Here is a 16,603-nt window from a genome sequence, read left to right on the forward strand (position 1 = left end):
ATTATTTCTATAAACTACCGTAAAAAGAGGGAATGTTTTCATTCTTATGTGGATACTGAGAAACTTAACAGAAGACCATGGGGGAGGGGAAGAAAAAAAAAGAGGTTAGAGAGGGAGGGAGACAAAACATAAGAGACTCTTAAAACTGAGAACAGACTGAGGGTTGATGGGGGGTGGGAGGGAGAGGAGGGCGGGTGATAGGTATTGAGGAGGGCACCTGTTGGGATGAGCACTGGGTGTTGTATGGAAACCAATTTGACAATAAATTTCATATTTAAGCAAAAAAAAAAAAAAGAGGGAAATGAGGGGTGCCTGGGTGGTCCATAAACTACCATAAAAAGAGGAAAACGAAAGAAGGCACTGATCTCAAGAAGGTACCTTGGAAAGGAAAACAGTCAAAGTTGATTTAGAAGTAATTGCTTATTAATGAAGATAATGATCAACTTGTTATTCTAAAATTTGAATTTGTTTATAGTCTTTTCCCATTGTTTTGCATGTAAAAATGTGACTGGCAATTAAGGAGTGTACATGTATTTATTTCATATGCTGTTGCTCTGTGTGTGTGTGTGTGTGTGTGTGTGTGTGTGTCCCTGTCCCTGGTGGGGGAAGGTAAGTCATTCCTAAAACTAAGCTCCCATTTATATTGATTAAACTTTTTAAGTCCCACCAGCAAGGGGTTTGAGGTATCCAGATATACCTTTCTTGATTTCCGTTTCCCCTCTTAGGGTTAACTTGACAATCTGCTTCCTCTTCTCACTACTGCAGCAATGCTCCTGTCAAACATCCTGAACATTAGTGCCCGTAGATTTTACCTTTCTCATCCCAGGATTCTGCTTTTAACATACTAACAAATTGTTGTTTTTGCTTTTTTTTTCTCTTTCTTTCAAGGCCCCCGTGCATTTCCTCCTTCGTCCAATTCCTCAGTTTGGGGGAAAAAAACAGAGATGTGTTATGTATCACCTTATAAGAATGGGTTTTTTTTTTTTTTTTTTACATTTTTAACGTTTGTTTGTTTGTTTATTTATTTATTTATTTATTTAGAGAGACAGAAAGCACACAGGCAATGCAGGGGAGGCTCTGAGAGGGAGGGAAAGAGAATCCCAAGCAGGCTCTGCATTGTCAGAGCAGAGCCCGACTTGGAGCTCGATCCTGAAAACCATGAGATCATGACCTGAGCTGAGATCAAGAGTTGGATATTTGGAGCGCCTGGGCAGCTCAGTTGGTTAGATGTCTGAGTCTTGATTTCAGCTCAGGTCACGATCTCACAGTTTGTGAATCTGAGCCCCGTGTTGGGCTCTGCACTGACAGCAAGGAGCCTGCTTGGGATTCTCTTTCTCTCCTCTCTCTCTCTGTCCCTCCGCTGCTCTCGCTCTCTCTTGCTCTCTCAAAATAAATAAACTTAAAAAAAAAAAAGAGTCAGACACTTAACTGAATGAGCCACCCAGGCACCCTGTGAGTGTTTAAATACTCTAATGTTAGGAGAAAAGGGAATCCTATTAAAATAATAACCACAACAGCTTAAAGCACCAGGAAAGCACTTGCAGTCTTATGCCAGTGGAAACTTCCAAAAGGCAAGCGATGAAGTCTGATCAATGCTTTAGGACACCTAAATCTGCACTAGTCAGAGATTGCATCATATGGTGTTATGAGTTCAGCTCCAAAGTCTGGAAGCCTGAGTTCAATTCGATTCATGTCAGGATTTTCTAAAATAAGGCATCACTGGGGTGCCTGGGTGGTTCAGTCAGTTGAGCATCCGACTTCAGCTGAGGTCATGATGTCACATTTTGTGAGTTCAAGCCCCACAGCAGGCTCTCTGCTGTCAGCACAGAGCCTGCTTCATATCCTCTGTCCTCCTGTCTCTTTGCTCCTTCCCCACTCGTTCTCTCTAAATAAACAAACTTTAAAATAAGGCATCCTTGTTATGTGTCCTCTCTGTTATGTGTTGTCTCACCTGTATTTTTCCCATCAGACTTAATCAAGAACATGGAACCAGAAAACCAAACAGGTGTAACAGAATTCCTCCTCCTGGGTCTCTCAGAAAATCCAGAATGGCAGCCTCTTCTCTTTGGGCTATTCCTGACCATGTATCTGACCACTGTGCTTGGGAACCTACTCATCATCCTGACTATCAGCTCTGACTCCCATCTCCATACACCCATGTACTTCTTCCTCTCCCACCTGGCCTTCACTGACATCTGTTTCAGCACCACCACCATCCCCAAGATGCTTGTGAACATCCAAAGACAGAGCAAATCTATCAGTTACACAGGCTGCCTCAGCCAGGTCTGCTTCGTCCTGTTTTTTGCAGGCTTGGAAAACTTTCTCCTTGCAGCAATGGCTTATGACCGGTATGTGGCCATCTGCCATCCACTGAGGTACACAGTCATCATGAACCCCCACCTCTGTGCCCTGCTGATTCTACTCTCCCTGAGCATCAGCATTGTAGATGCCCTACTCCACAGTCTGATGGTGCTGCGACTCTCCTTCTGCGCAGACCTGGGAATTGCTCATTTCTTCTGTGAACTTGCTCAGGTCATCAAGCTCGCCTGTTCTGATACCCTCATCAATAACATCGTGGTGTATTTAGTGACTAGCGTTTTGGGTGGTATTCCTTTCCTTGGGATTATTTTCTCTTATACTCAAATTGTCTCTTCCATTCTGAGAATGCCATCAGCTGGGGGGAAACATAAAGCCTTTTCCACCTGTGGGTCTCATCTCTCCGTGGTTTCCTTGTTCTATGGGACAGCTTTTGGGGTGTACATTAGTTCCGCAGTTACTCATTCTTCCAAGGATACTGCAGTAGCCTCCGTGATGTATACCGTGGTCCCTCAAATGTTGAACCCTTTTATCTATAGCCTGAGGAACAAGGACATGAAGGGAGCCTTGAGGAAACTGATCTGAGAAACATCTCCTTTTTTATTATTGTGTTACCTGTCTTGGTCTTGGGCTTCTAGGGTAAGCCAAAGTGCAGGAATATTGGGAGAGTCAGATTGTCTGACCCTTCCTTCATTAAGTTCTTAAGTTTCAGTGGTTAAATACCATAAGAGTAGCTCAAGTTAGTTTGAAAAACAACTTTAGTTTTCTTTAACTTTGGTATCTTTGAAAATTTATGTGGACACTCTGAGCTTGATTTTTTTTTTTTTTTTGGAACCATCAAAGCAGAAGGTAATAATTCCATTACATCCCATTGTATATCAAATCATTATGTGCACCTTAAACATATAATTTTAAAAGGAGGTAGAGAGAAAAGCATAGATTTCTTAGTCTCTCAGCGTGAGATAATCAGCCTATGTGAATTTAGGAAAGAGAAGGAATTTGGCAAATTAAGGTCTCCTTTCCTTTACCAATTCTCCTGATAATCTTCTATAACAAGAACTCCAATGGTGCCAGCTTCCTGCTAACCAATTTGTTTAAATATTCTGAGTCCTATAAGCTAAAGGCTTTTGTTGAATGACACCATCCTTCCCCTGCAAAAACACATTGTCATAAGTAAATTGTCCAATGCTTCTGTCCTCAATAAATCTTCACATGTGTGCAGGTTTCATTGGTTCTGCTTTTCAGTCTGTGCCAGAACCACACCATTTTAGTTACTGTATCTCCATAATTAATCTTGATAGATGTGAAAGCAATTACTCTACTTTGTTCTTCTCTCTCATCAAGTCAAGTATTCTTTCTCCACTGCTCTTTCATATAAATTTTAAAATCTGTCCCTCAAATACAGTAACATCTCAGAATTTCCATTTAATCTATAAAGGTATTTAAGGCAAATTGACATTTCTTTTACGTTTATTTATTTTGAGAGAGACAGAGTGAACAAGGGAGGGGTAGAGAGAGAGGGAGAGAGAGAAAATCCCAAGCAGGCTCTGCATTATGAGTGCAGAGTCCAAAGCAGGGCTCAAACTCATGAACCATGAGATCATGACCTGAGCCAAAACCAAGAGCCAGCCACTTAATCCACAGAGCCATCCTGGTGCCCTACACATTGACATTTCTATGCTATTGTATATATCTATCCAAAAATAGAGTGTTCTTTCTATTTATTTGAGTCTTATTTATAACTATTTTTAATTTTTTTGAAGACCTGCTATACTGTTTTCCATAGCAGCTGTACCAGTTTATATTCCAATAAATAGTGTAAAATGGTTGCCTTTTCTCCATGTACTTGCTGGTATTTGTTGTCTAGTCTTTTTTACTCATAGCCATCTTAACAGGTATAAAGTGATATCTCATTGAGGTTTGTATTTGCATTTCCCTATGTTTAGTGATGTTGGGAAACTTTTTATGTACATTTTGGCAATTTCTATGTCTTTTTTTAAAAAAAGCTGTAAGTGTTGAATCACTAAATTATACACCTGAAACTAATATTACACTGTATGCTAACGAACTGGAATTTAAATAAAAAATAGGGGCGCCTGGGTGGCTGAGTCGGTTAAGCATCTGACTTCAGCTCAGGTCACGATCTCATGGTTTGTGAGTTCGAGCCCCGTGTCAGGCTCTGTGCTGACAGCTCAGAGCCTGGAGCCTGCTTTGGATTCTGTGTCTCCCTGTCTCTCTCTCTGTCCCTCCCCCATTTGTGCTCTCTCTCTCTCTCTCTTTCAAAAGTAAATAAACATTAAAATTCATTAATTAATGAATTAAAAAGCTGTCTATTTGGGTCCTTTGCCTATTTTAAATCAGATTATCTGTATTTTTGCCATTCAGTTGTATGAGTTCCTTATATAGTGGGGATATCAACCCCTTATTGGATACGAGCTTTGCAGATTTTCTTGGATTCCACAAGTTGCCTTTTCATTTTGTTGATTGTTTCCTTTCCTGTGTAGAGTCTTTTAAGTCTGATATAGTCTGACATGTTTGTTTTTGCTTTGTTGCCTTTGCTTTTGGTGTCAAGTCCAAAAAATCATCATCAAGACCAACGTCAGGGAGGTTATCCTCCACATTTTCTCCTAAGAGCTTTACAGTTTCAGATCTTCCGTGTAAGTTTTCAATCCATTCTGAATTGACTTTTGTGAGTGGTGTAAGATTGGGACCCAGTTTCATTCTTTAATCCTCATTACCAAGAAGAGTTAGTATCCACTCACCTGTTTACATAAATCAGCAGAACTGCTTGGCTCCAGCCCACCTACCAATTATGGTTTTTTTGTTTATTTGTTTATTTTTGGTACGTGGGAAACTTTATCATTTTTTGACCTCAGCAAAGTCTTCGTATTTCCCTATTATTCATGTGTTTCAAGTTCATTAGTGTTAATATGGGGAAGAGTGATATTACAAGGCCATCTTGTCATAACTTTATTTTTGAAAATTATATTTCAAAATATAAAGAAAATTCCTTTAGAGGGTGTTAAAATGTGAAATAAATTGGTGAATACATGAAAATACTGAAGTCCTTAAAGAAAAATATTTTTGAGTATTAACATGGAATATCATCTATACCTATTAAATCACAGATGAAATCTCTGGGTAATGGACAAATTGTACATTACCGCCTTTCAGTTATGTTGTACTTTACCACAACACAATTAAAAATGAAGAACCAGAGGCCCCTGGGTGGCTCAGTCCGTTAAGCATCCAACTTTGGCTCAGGTCATGATCTCACAGTTTGTGGGTTCGACCCCCACATTGGGGTCTGTGCTGACAGCTCAGAGCCTGGAGCCTGCTTCGGATTCTGTGTCTCCCTCTCTCTCTCTGCCCCTCCCGTGCTCATGCTCTGTCTCTCTCTGTCTCTCAAAAATAAAAAAACTTAAAAAAAATGAAGAACCATAATTCAATCCAAAATTTCCCAGTGTGAAGAATAATATACATTGAACCCATTTGTGGAATTGGAACCAGTGATTATGAAAGTTTAAAAGGAGAGGATGAAGCCTATCTACATTGATCGCAGCTACAAGGATCACAAAGGATAGATGAGAATCTGCCATGTAAAATACGGAGAAAAGGAAAAAAGGTACAGGAAACATTCAGTAACTCTAGAGGTGAAATATGCCTAGGAGTTTGAATTTTACAATATCTTAACTATAATCACAAATATGGTATTTATACCCAGTACATAAACAATATTTGCACACTTAAAATTGGAATCAGGTTTCAATACATCATTAATCACATAGTGATGCCTCTCTTTGTAACTGTAAAAAAAGAAACCTAGAATTCATTAGAAAAGGATTCTGTGTATATGTGCACAAGGTATTTCAAATGAGGGTGAGCATGAGCAGGTAGAGAAAATAGAGGGCATACACCTGGCCTAATAGGGTCAAGGATTAGCCATCATACATTCCTCTATTCTATGGTCTTGGTCTTTAAGGATTTTCACAGCCCAGGGATCAGAATGACATTAAAAGTATTGTCTAATGAGGAGCTTTGGATATTGATCCCCAGAGATACAACACTGTAAAGTGCCAGCCTGTGACAGCTTCTTCCAACAGCCCTTGCCTAGTCAGGAAGAAGCACACCTGAGGTTCCATCCAGGAATGATCTTTCTTGACCACAAGCCCATTGCCTTACTCAGTCTCTCTGCCTTTCCAGAAGACAGATCTTCAATCTTTGTATCTCAGTGACATGTCATACATCATTCCACATTGATGCCAGCCAGGTAAATGAAAGTACCTTAGTTAATGCTTCTGTAAGGAGGACAGGTATTTTACTAGATTCATCCAGAAGAAGCAATGAGGGGTGTGCATGCATGGAATGATGGGAACCGAGTATCCAATGGCACTCCAGGTTGACTTCCTGTTGACTAGTTCCCATCTATCTTTGTACCAATCACTCACCCAATTCTCAATCTGCTGGTCTCCAAAACTCTCTTAAAAATGACAGAAAAATAAAAAATAACTGAACCTGTTTCCCTCCTGAGTGGAAATCTCCCCCTCCCTTTTTTTAATGTAAAAGGACATTTGACATGTGAAGCAAATCATGATATACTTTCAAGTGGATAAAGTAAATTACAAAGCAGCATGGGTAGGGGTGCCTGGGTAGCTCAGTTGGTTAAGCGTCCTACTTCAGCTCAGGTCATGATCTCGCAATTTGTGAGCTCGAGCCCCGCATCAGGCTCTGTGCTGACAACTCAGAGCCTGGAGCCTGCTTCAGATTCTGTGTCTCCCCCTCTCTCTACCCCTTCCTTGCTCATGCTCTGTGTCTCTCTGTCTCTCAATAATAAGTAAATGTTAAAAAAAATAAAAAAAAACAAAACAAAGCAGCATGTGTAATATTAATGTAAAGAAAAGTCACCTATAGGTATAAGCTTACAAGGAACTTTTGTTGTCCTTTTTTGGTTTCTTTTTTTTTTTTTTCAATTTCTTTTTTTTTTTAATTTTTATTAGATTCTTGTTAACATATACTGTAATATTGGTTTTGGGAGTAGAATTTAGTGATTCATCACTTACACATAACACACAGTGTTCATCACAGCAAATGCCCTCCTTAATACCCATCACCTATTTATCCCATCTCCTCCCCCCCACCTCCCCTCCAGCAACCCTCTGTTCTCAGCATGTGCCCCTTCAAATGAATATTTTTGTATCTTTTGGGTAAATACCTAGTAGTGCAATTAGTGTGTTATAGGGTAGGTCTGTTTTTAACTTTCTGAGGAACCTCCCTACTGTTTTCCACAATGGCTGTACCAGTTTGCATTCCCACCAGCAATGTAAGAAGTTCCTCTTTCTCTACATCCCACCAACACTTGTTTCCTGTGTTGTCGATTTTAGCCATTCTGACATGTATGAGGTGGTATCTCATTGCGGTTTTGATTTGTATTTACCTGATGAGCATCTTTTCATGTTTCTGTTAGCCATCTGGATGTCTTCTTTGGGAAAATGTCTGTTCATGTCTTCTGCCCATTTCTTCACTGGATTATTTGTTTTTTGAGTTTAAGGTTGGTAAGTTCTTTTATAGATTTTGGATACTAACATTTTATCAGATGTGTCATTTGCAAATACCTTCTTCCATTCCATTGGCTACCTTTTAGTTTTGTTGATTGTTTCCTTTGCTGTGCAAGAAGCCTTTTATCTTGATAAAGTCCCAATAGTTCATTTTTGCTTTTGTTTCCCTTGCCTGCAGAGACGAGTCTAGTACGAAGTTGCCACCAAGGTCAAAGAGGTTGCTGCCTATGTTCTTCTCTAGGATTTTGATGGTTTAGAAATCTGCTCTTTTTAACACAAGATGACTATTATAAACTCTCTGACATTTACTTGAATTCTTGTGGTGGTTGTAGGGAACGAGTTTGGTCAGCTTTTCCTTTTATTTGCCTTCTTGATTCTTGATATACCATTGCATAGAAGGGTGTATTATCCCTGTAGCTTCCTTGAGGACACAAAGGAGACACAAGATACAAAGATATAGCTGGCTACCTTCCTAGTACACATATTTCTCGGTAAAATTACCAATCATTTTATATAACTATAGCAGAGATATACAATAAAAAACATATGATCACCCTTCAACTCATTCCAGAATTAGTAAACATTTAAATGTTGACTTTCTGCTGTATTGGCTTCAGGTCATTTTTATAAAGTTATACACACACACACACACACACACGCGCGCGCGCGCAAAAAGAAAGCACCTCTTTCTATACACCTCCTTTTCATTTTTTTTAATGTTTATTTTTGAGAGAGAGAGAGACCTAGCGTGAGTGGGGGAGGGGCAGAGAGAAAGGGAGACACAGAACCAAAACAGGCTCCAGGCTCTGAGCTGTCAGCACAGAGCCCGATGTGGTTCCCAATCTTGGGAACCACAAGATCATGACCTAGGTTGACAGACTCTCAACCGACTGAGCCACCCAGGCGTCCCTACCCAGTTCTTCTTTGTTCCCCTTCTCAGAGACAATACAATCTTGAATATGATGTCATCCCCCCATGCATGGCTTTATATTGCACATGTTTTCATAAACAGGTATAGGATAAAAGGCATTAACATCATATCTATCTGATAGGGAATGGAGAAATAAATAGTAATAAATATACCAACATAATCAGAAAATAAATTCCATAAGAATGCTCATTTTACATGGTATGGGCTGTATGGTTCCATTTATATGAAGCTTTTAAAATGCAAGAGAATGTAATTTTCATAAAATGATAATACCAATCATAGTAAAAATCACAGGGGAATAATGTATATAAAGTGAGTGTAGTGGTTCCCCTGGGGAAGGAAAAGAATCAAGATTTGATGGTGCAGATTTATGATGTGGGGGTTTCACCTATATCTATATTATGTTACAATAAAAACACCTAGAATGAGGACAGTAAAGTGTCTAAATTTAATGATGTCAACCAGTGGGAAACATGGACCTTTGTTGTTATCTCTGCTATTTTTTGCTTGGGTTTATTTTTATTATGGATTACTATCTGAAAGATTTCAATATATATTTCATGTTTTCTCATGCTATAGACTTACTGTCATATAAATTTTTATAGGTTTTTTTTACATTTTTTGCTTTTATTTTATTATTATTTTTTAAATTTACATCCAAATTAGTTAGCATATAGTGCAACAATGATTTCAGGAGCAGATTCCTTAATGCCCCTTACCCATTTAGCCCATCCCCCCTCCCACAACTCCTCCAGTAACCCTCAGTTTGTTCTCCATATTTATGAGCTCTTCTGTTTTGTCCCCCTCCCTGCTTTTATATTATTTTTGTTTCCCTTCCCTTATGTTCATCTGTTTTGTCTCTTAAAATCCTCATATGAATGAAGTCATATGATTTTTGTCTTTCTCTGACTAATTTCACTTAGCATAATATATAGGTTTTTATTTTTTCTCAACTTATAAATATGATTCATTTTACTATTTAATTCATTTTAATTGCTATATATTTCATCATCTGCCCATGCCAAATGAATATTGATATCATTCGTGTTCATTTCATACCTTTTCCACACAATGAAGGTTCCCAGCTAGAGGTTCAGCTCATAAATGCTTCCCTGAAATTTGCAGTTATCATGCTAGGGATGTACTCTTTTTTTATTGTCTTTCCTCTGTTGCCCACCCCACTGCTTCCTTCTGAGAACTGAAATATTCCAGGTGCCATTGTTCATGGACCAAACACCACACACACAATAGGAAATGTTATTAGGAGGGTCCCATATACTCAGTGCTGTGCTGGCTGCTTGTTTTCTATGCATTGCTCATCACTGCAGCATCCCCATAAGACTTTGACAATTTCCACTCTACATCAGGGACACCAAGGCATCTCATACCGTTGAACAATTTTCCCTATTCACAAAGCAAGTGGTGGTTTGGATTAAATTCAGAATGTTTGAGTCTAAGTAACACACCAAATGATAAAGGCTGTCATGACCACTTCTGTCTCCCCCAGGCAAAGGAGAACGACTGCTTTACAGAAACATTTCTGTTAGGGCACTTGATTATCTTACGAGTATCTTATAAATCTGTACTCTCTTGAAAGTCTTTGTCTTCCAAGGGTCAATAACTGCTGTGATTTCCCTTTATTTCCTTAAGTGTCTATGCATTTTATTTTTTCTCTCATTTAGCTGTTCTTTAAAAATGATACCCTACCTATCACCTTGGTCGGAAAAGTCCCCTTAGGATGGAGAACATCATTGACATAGTTGTCCAGTTTCTCTTAGAATGAATCACTAACACAGGTGACTAACATGTCCATGGAGGAGTCCTATGAATTTCAGGTTTATAAGCAACATTTTAAAATCTATGCTTAGGTGCAGAGGATATACTTGAATGGATGCCATGACCTACTGTATTTTTTCACACTGCTACTCTATTTCATGGGTACAGGTGGACATGCCTTGTAGCTGAGGGAAAAGATTTGAGGCATTTTTCAGGATGAAAATATTAAAATTTTAAAAGGAAATTATGAAACATGAGAAATGGTTTAAGAATGCTAATGCTGCATCATCCAGAGGCATTAACAATGATTGGTCAAGACACTCAACTCATCTCATATGAGGAATTTAAGAAACAAAACAAATGAGCATAGAGCAAAAAGAGAGATATGGGCTAACCAAGAATCAGACTCTTAACTATGGAGAACAAACTAATGGTTACCAGAGGGGAGGAGGTGGGGGGATGGGTCAAATAGGTTATGGGGATCAAGGAAGGCACTTGTGTTGAGCACCTGGTATTATGAGATGTTGAATCACTGTATCGTGCACCTGAAACTAATAGTGCACTGTATTTAAAATGCAATAAAATACTGCTGATTCAAATAAAAGATTTGCTGATTCAAAAGGGCACATGCACCCCAATGTTTATAGCAGCACTATCAACAATAGCCAAAGTATAGAAAGACTCCAAATGTTCATGAATAATGAATAATTAAAGAAGATGTGGTACACACACACACACACACACACACACACACACACAATGGAATATTACTTGGCAATCAAAAAAATGAAATCTTGCCATTTGCAACAACATGGATGGAACTAGAGTGTATTATGCTAAGTGAAATAAGTCAGTCAGAGAAAGAAAAATATCATGATTTCACTCATATGTGGAATTTGAGAAACACAACAGATAGAGGGGAAGGGAATGAAAAATAAGACAAAAACAGAGGGGGAGGCAAACCATAAGAAACTCTTAAATATAAAGAACAAATTGAGGGTGCTGGAGGAGAGACGGGTGGGGAGATTGAGCTAAGTGGATGATGGGCATTAAGGAGGGCACTTGTTGGGATGAGCACTGGGTGTTATATGTAAGTGATTAATCACTGAATTCTACTTCTGAAACCATTATTATACTGTATGTTAACTAACTTGGATTTAAATTTTTAAAAACTGCACTGTATTTAACTAACTGGAGTTTAAATAAATTAAAAAAAAAAAAAAAGACCATCAAATCAGCAGTCAGACAACCTGAACTCAGATCTAGTCTTTTCCACACACTGTGTACTTCACATCCATGATATAATCTCGTCTCATCTGAGTGTCCCCAGGGGAGAATGGAGTAATATGATTTAAGTCATCAGTAATTTGACAAACCTTCAGATGATTCTGAGCATGTCAAAGTTTGGGAAGCATACTCTGCAGGAGAGATTGGATAACTTTATTCTCATCTATTTGTTCGAAGGCAAGAAATACTTCTGAAGGAAGCACCATTCTTATTCATTTTAGACTCAGCACTTAGCACAGTGTGTGAAACAGAGCTGGTGATATAAAGGCCAATAGTGGGAAAAGAGGGAAGAAGATGATAGAGGGAAAAATTAGCAGAGGGAAAGATTGAAATGTTCACATTGATTCTAAATAGGTTTTTTTTTTTTTTCATTTTCATTTTTTAGAAGGCACTGGCTCTCAAACTTTGGCATATGTCAAATTCATCCGGAGAGCTTGCCAAAACATCAGTCGCTGGTCCTCACCTCAGAGTTTATCACTAGCATGTCTGGAGTGATACCAGCATTTGTATTTCTAACAAGGTCCCCATTGATGCTGCTGCCACTCGGTCGGGGACCACTCATCTTATTTTATTTTCACTCCATCTTTTCCATCAGATTCATTAACAACATGGAACCCAGAAACAAAACAGGAGTTTCCGAATTCCTTCTCTTGGGATTGACAGAGGATCCAGAACTGCAGCCCCTAGTCTTTAGTCTGTTCCTGTCCATGTACCTGGTCACCATCCTGGGAAACCTGCTCATCATCCTGGCCATCAGCTCAGACTCCCACCTCCACACGCCCATGTACTTCTTCCTCTCCATCCTGTCCTTTACTGACATCTGTTTAAGTACAGCCACGATCCCAAAGATGCTGGTGAACATCCAGGCACAGAATCAGAGCATCACTTATGCAGGCTGCCTCACACAGATCTGCTTTGTCTTGGTTTTTGTTGGTTTGGAAAATTTTCTTCTTGCAGCAATGGCCTACGACCGCTATGTAGCCATCTGCCATCCCCTGAGGTACACCGTTATCATGAACCTCCGACTCTGTGGTCTGCTGATGGTGCTCTCACTGTTCATTAGTAGTGCCAATGCCCTGCTCCATAGTCTGATGGTGCTACGGTTTTCCTTCTGCAAGGACTTGAACATCCCACAATTCTTCTGTGAGCTTGGTCAGGTGGTCAAGCTTGCTTGTTCTGACACCCTCATCAATAATATCCTAGTATATTTTATGGCTAGTTTACTTGGGGGTGTTCCTTTCTCTGGAATCATTTTCTCTTATACTCAAATTTTCTCCTCTGTTTTGAGAATGCCATCAGCGGGCAGGAAGTATAAAGCTTTTTCCACCTGTGGGTCTCACCTGTCAGTTGTGTTCTTGTTCTATGGGACAAGTATTGGAGTGTACATTAATTCTGCAGTTACTGACTCTTCCAGGAAGACTAACATGGCTTCAGTGATGTACATTGTCATTCCTCAAATGATGAACCCCTTTATCTACAGTCTGAGGAACAGTGACATGCAGGGTGTCTTGAAGAAACTTGTCAGTAGGATACCTTCTCTTCTGTGATTGTGCCATCCACTTTGGGCTGGGTGTTTAGAATAAATCAAAGTTATAGGAGTCATATGAGGACTCGGATGCTAGATTCTTCTTTCATCAAATGCCTCTAACATGACTAGATAACATAACGGCCAAGTATATTTTGACTTGGGATTGAAACCTGACTTTTACATTTATTTAGCTTTGTTATGTTTGACCAATTATTGCAATTCCTCAATTTTTTTCTCAGTTCCATAGAAGCAGAACCTGAGGCAGAAGTTAAAGTTTTATAATGTTTATATGGATGATTCTCAGAAAAAGGAAAGCTGTAGAATATGGATAGCTCAGAGACAGGATAGAAGTGCAGCTGTGGTCAGATCTAGACACTGGCTTCCATCTATCCCACAATAGAACGTGTCAGTGGAAACCCAAAGTCAGGCCTACAGTGAGGCAAGGGAGTTCACCTTTTACACCCCAATTTAGTAATCATAGAGACCATTCGCTGGTAAACTGTATTCTTTTGAGGCAATCTTAGCATTCACTATACACAGTTTTATTATCTATAAAATTGGTATGATGATATCATCTCAGTCTGAAATAATTATGAGCTATTTGTACTTCATCAGTGAGGAAGTCTTCGGTTCTAATAAGAAAAAATTCCTATCTCTAATATGGTCAAACGGTAAACAGTTGTTTGTCATTACTAGGACTTTAGAGATAGGGAATGTACAGGAACAGGGGAGTAGGCCTCACTCTGTTTCTCCATTTGGTGGCTTTGTCCTAGGACTGGTTCTCTTCAAGTCACAAGATAGTGGCAGCAAATATGGATGCCATACTTGCACCTGATTTCCAGAGACAGAAAATTGTCCTTCCCAGGGTCAGATGATAACAGGCCTTTTGATGGAGTCAACCAAAAGACATCTGGTGGAGGTTAAATGGTGGCCCTCAGTCCAATATGGCTAATATCCCAATCCCCTTAATTTGTGATTAGTAACTCATATATAATGGGGGCGCCTGGGTGGCTCAGTTGGTTAAGTGTCCAACTTCGGCTCAGGTCATGATCTCGCAGTTCATGGGTTCAAACCCCATGTCGGGCTCTGTGCTGACAGCTCAGAGCCTGGAGCCTGCTTCAGATTCTGGGTCTTCCTCTCTCTCTGCCCCTCCCCTGCTCATGTTCGCTCTCTCTCTCTCTCTCTCTCTCTCAAAAATAAATAAACATTAAAAAAAAAGTAAAGTAACTTGTATATAATGAAAGGATGAACATACTTATTTGGAAAAAGGGCCTTTGCAAGAGATGTACTTATACTGCATTAAATGGGTGGGTCCTAACCATAAATGATATGTTTCCTTATAAAATAGATGGGAGTGAAGGAGACACAGAAAGAGGCAATGTGACCGTGGAGACAGATATTACATTGATACAGCCAGTATTTTTTTAATTTATTTCTTTTGAGAGAGAGAGAGAGAGAAAGCACACAAGAGTGTGACCAGGGGAGGGACAGAAGAGGACTTGACAGGGGGCTCGAAACTATAAACTGTGAGATCATGACCTGAGCTGAAACCAAGACTTGGACGCTCAACCGACTGAGCCACCCAGGCACCCCTCATGCAGCCAGTATTTGATTTCCAGTATTTGATCATTCTTATCCCACAAAACTGTCATTTTTATAGGACCCTAATGTGTCTTTGTCACTCCTTAACATTACCCAATTCTATGAATTAAATAAATTTGACCTTATATTGACCTTATTAGAAGTTTAAACTTAATGAATTCTCACCAACATCACCAAATGGCAGAATATGAGGTTCCTACACTGACCATACTGGTACACACAGATTAATTTCCTTTGAGAGAAACTCAGAAACTGGCTGGGTGGCTCATACATATCAGGGGACTGAGAAAGGACCTACATAGAAACAGGTAAGAAAAGCTGAGTTATGCTCATACCATCGACCCCACCCGCTGGGACAGCACCTTACAACCAGGAGAGAATCCCAGACTCAGCTTATCCCTGAGGAGTGAAGGGTTAGGACCACACACATAGGGCGCCAACTTTTATGGTAAACCTTAGGGATTGGCTCCCAAATCATCTAGCTGAGAGCAATGTGGCTTGGCATTACAAGTCCCCAGATACCACAGGAAACCAATGGGCAGTTTTTACACAGGTACATGTGGTTATACTCCTGGGCTCAGCAAAGAGGGAGGCTGCGAAAACACAAGGCTCACACTTTTCTCCTGTAATGTGTTTGACTGCATACTTCCCCAACTGTTGCCCAAGTTATGGGCTCTAATGAGCCTGTATCTGTAACCTGATTGGGCTCCTCTGGAAGCCTGAAATGGTTTCTGTACACTTATTTTTTTTTAATGTTTTATTTATTTTTGAGAGAGAGAGAGACAGAGCACAGGTGGGGGAGGAACAGAGAGAGAGGAAGACACAGAATCCAAAGCAGGCTCCAGGTTCTGAGCTGTCAGCACAGAGCCCAACACAGAGCTCAGACTCATGAACTGTGAGATCATGACCTGAGCTGAAGTCAGACACTGAGCCGACTGAGCCACCCAGGTGCCCTGGTTTCTGTACAATTCTGATGGAGGCATCAGATGTCCTGATTTCAACCTATTCTACAAACTTACAGTGATCAAAGCTGTGTGATACTCACATTAAATCAGACACATAGACCAATGGAACAGAACTGAGAGCCCAGAATAAACCCTCACATAATACAATCAACTTGTATTTGACAAAGGAGTCAAGGATACTCAAAAGAGAAAGGATAATCTCTTTAGTAAGCAGTGTTGGAAAAACTATATATCCTTATGCATAAGAATGAGATTGAACCCTTATCTTACATCACTCACAAAAGTTAACTCAAAGTGGACTAATGACTTAAACATAAGTCCTGAAAACCATACAACTCCTAGAAGAAAACATAGGGGAAAATCTCCTTGACATTAGTCTGGGCAACAGTTATGACACCAAAAACATAAGCAACAATTGCAAAAATAAATGTGTGTCTACATCAAACTAAAAAGCATCTGCACAGCAAAATGAAAGGCCTAACTATGGAATGAAATACTTATAAATCATCTATCTGATGAGGTTAATAGCCAAAATATATTTTAAAAAACATATAACTCAATAGAAAAAATAAACACTGTGATTTAAAAATGGGCAGAGAAGGGACGCCTACATGGCTCAGTCGGTTGAGCATCTGACTCTTGA

At 39.6% G+C, this 16,603-nt stretch overlaps 2 protein-coding genes across 2 annotated transcripts; both read left to right on the forward strand.

Moving 5' to 3' along the window:
* Window positions 1-1,983: 1,983 nt before the first annotated feature.
* Window positions 1,984-2,901, forward strand: LOC102967720 (olfactory receptor 7G2-like). The gene has a single exon (XM_007090674.2). The coding sequence runs from the start codon at window positions 1,984-1,986 to the stop codon at window positions 2,899-2,901; it is 918 nt and encodes a 305-aa protein (XP_007090736.2).
* A 9,551-nt stretch (window positions 2,902-12,452) lies between these two features.
* Window positions 12,453-13,412, forward strand: LOC102954679 (olfactory receptor 7G2-like). The gene has a single exon (XM_007090712.2). The coding sequence runs from the start codon at window positions 12,474-12,476 to the stop codon at window positions 13,410-13,412; it is 939 nt and encodes a 312-aa protein (XP_007090774.1). The 5' UTR covers window positions 12,453-12,473.
* The last annotated feature ends 3,191 nt before the right edge of the window (window positions 13,413-16,603 follow it).

This window comes from Panthera tigris, chromosome A2 (assembly GCF_018350195.1).
Source record: "Panthera tigris isolate Pti1 chromosome A2, P.tigris_Pti1_mat1.1, whole genome shotgun sequence".
NCBI lineage: Eukaryota > Metazoa > Chordata > Mammalia > Carnivora > Felidae > Panthera > Panthera tigris.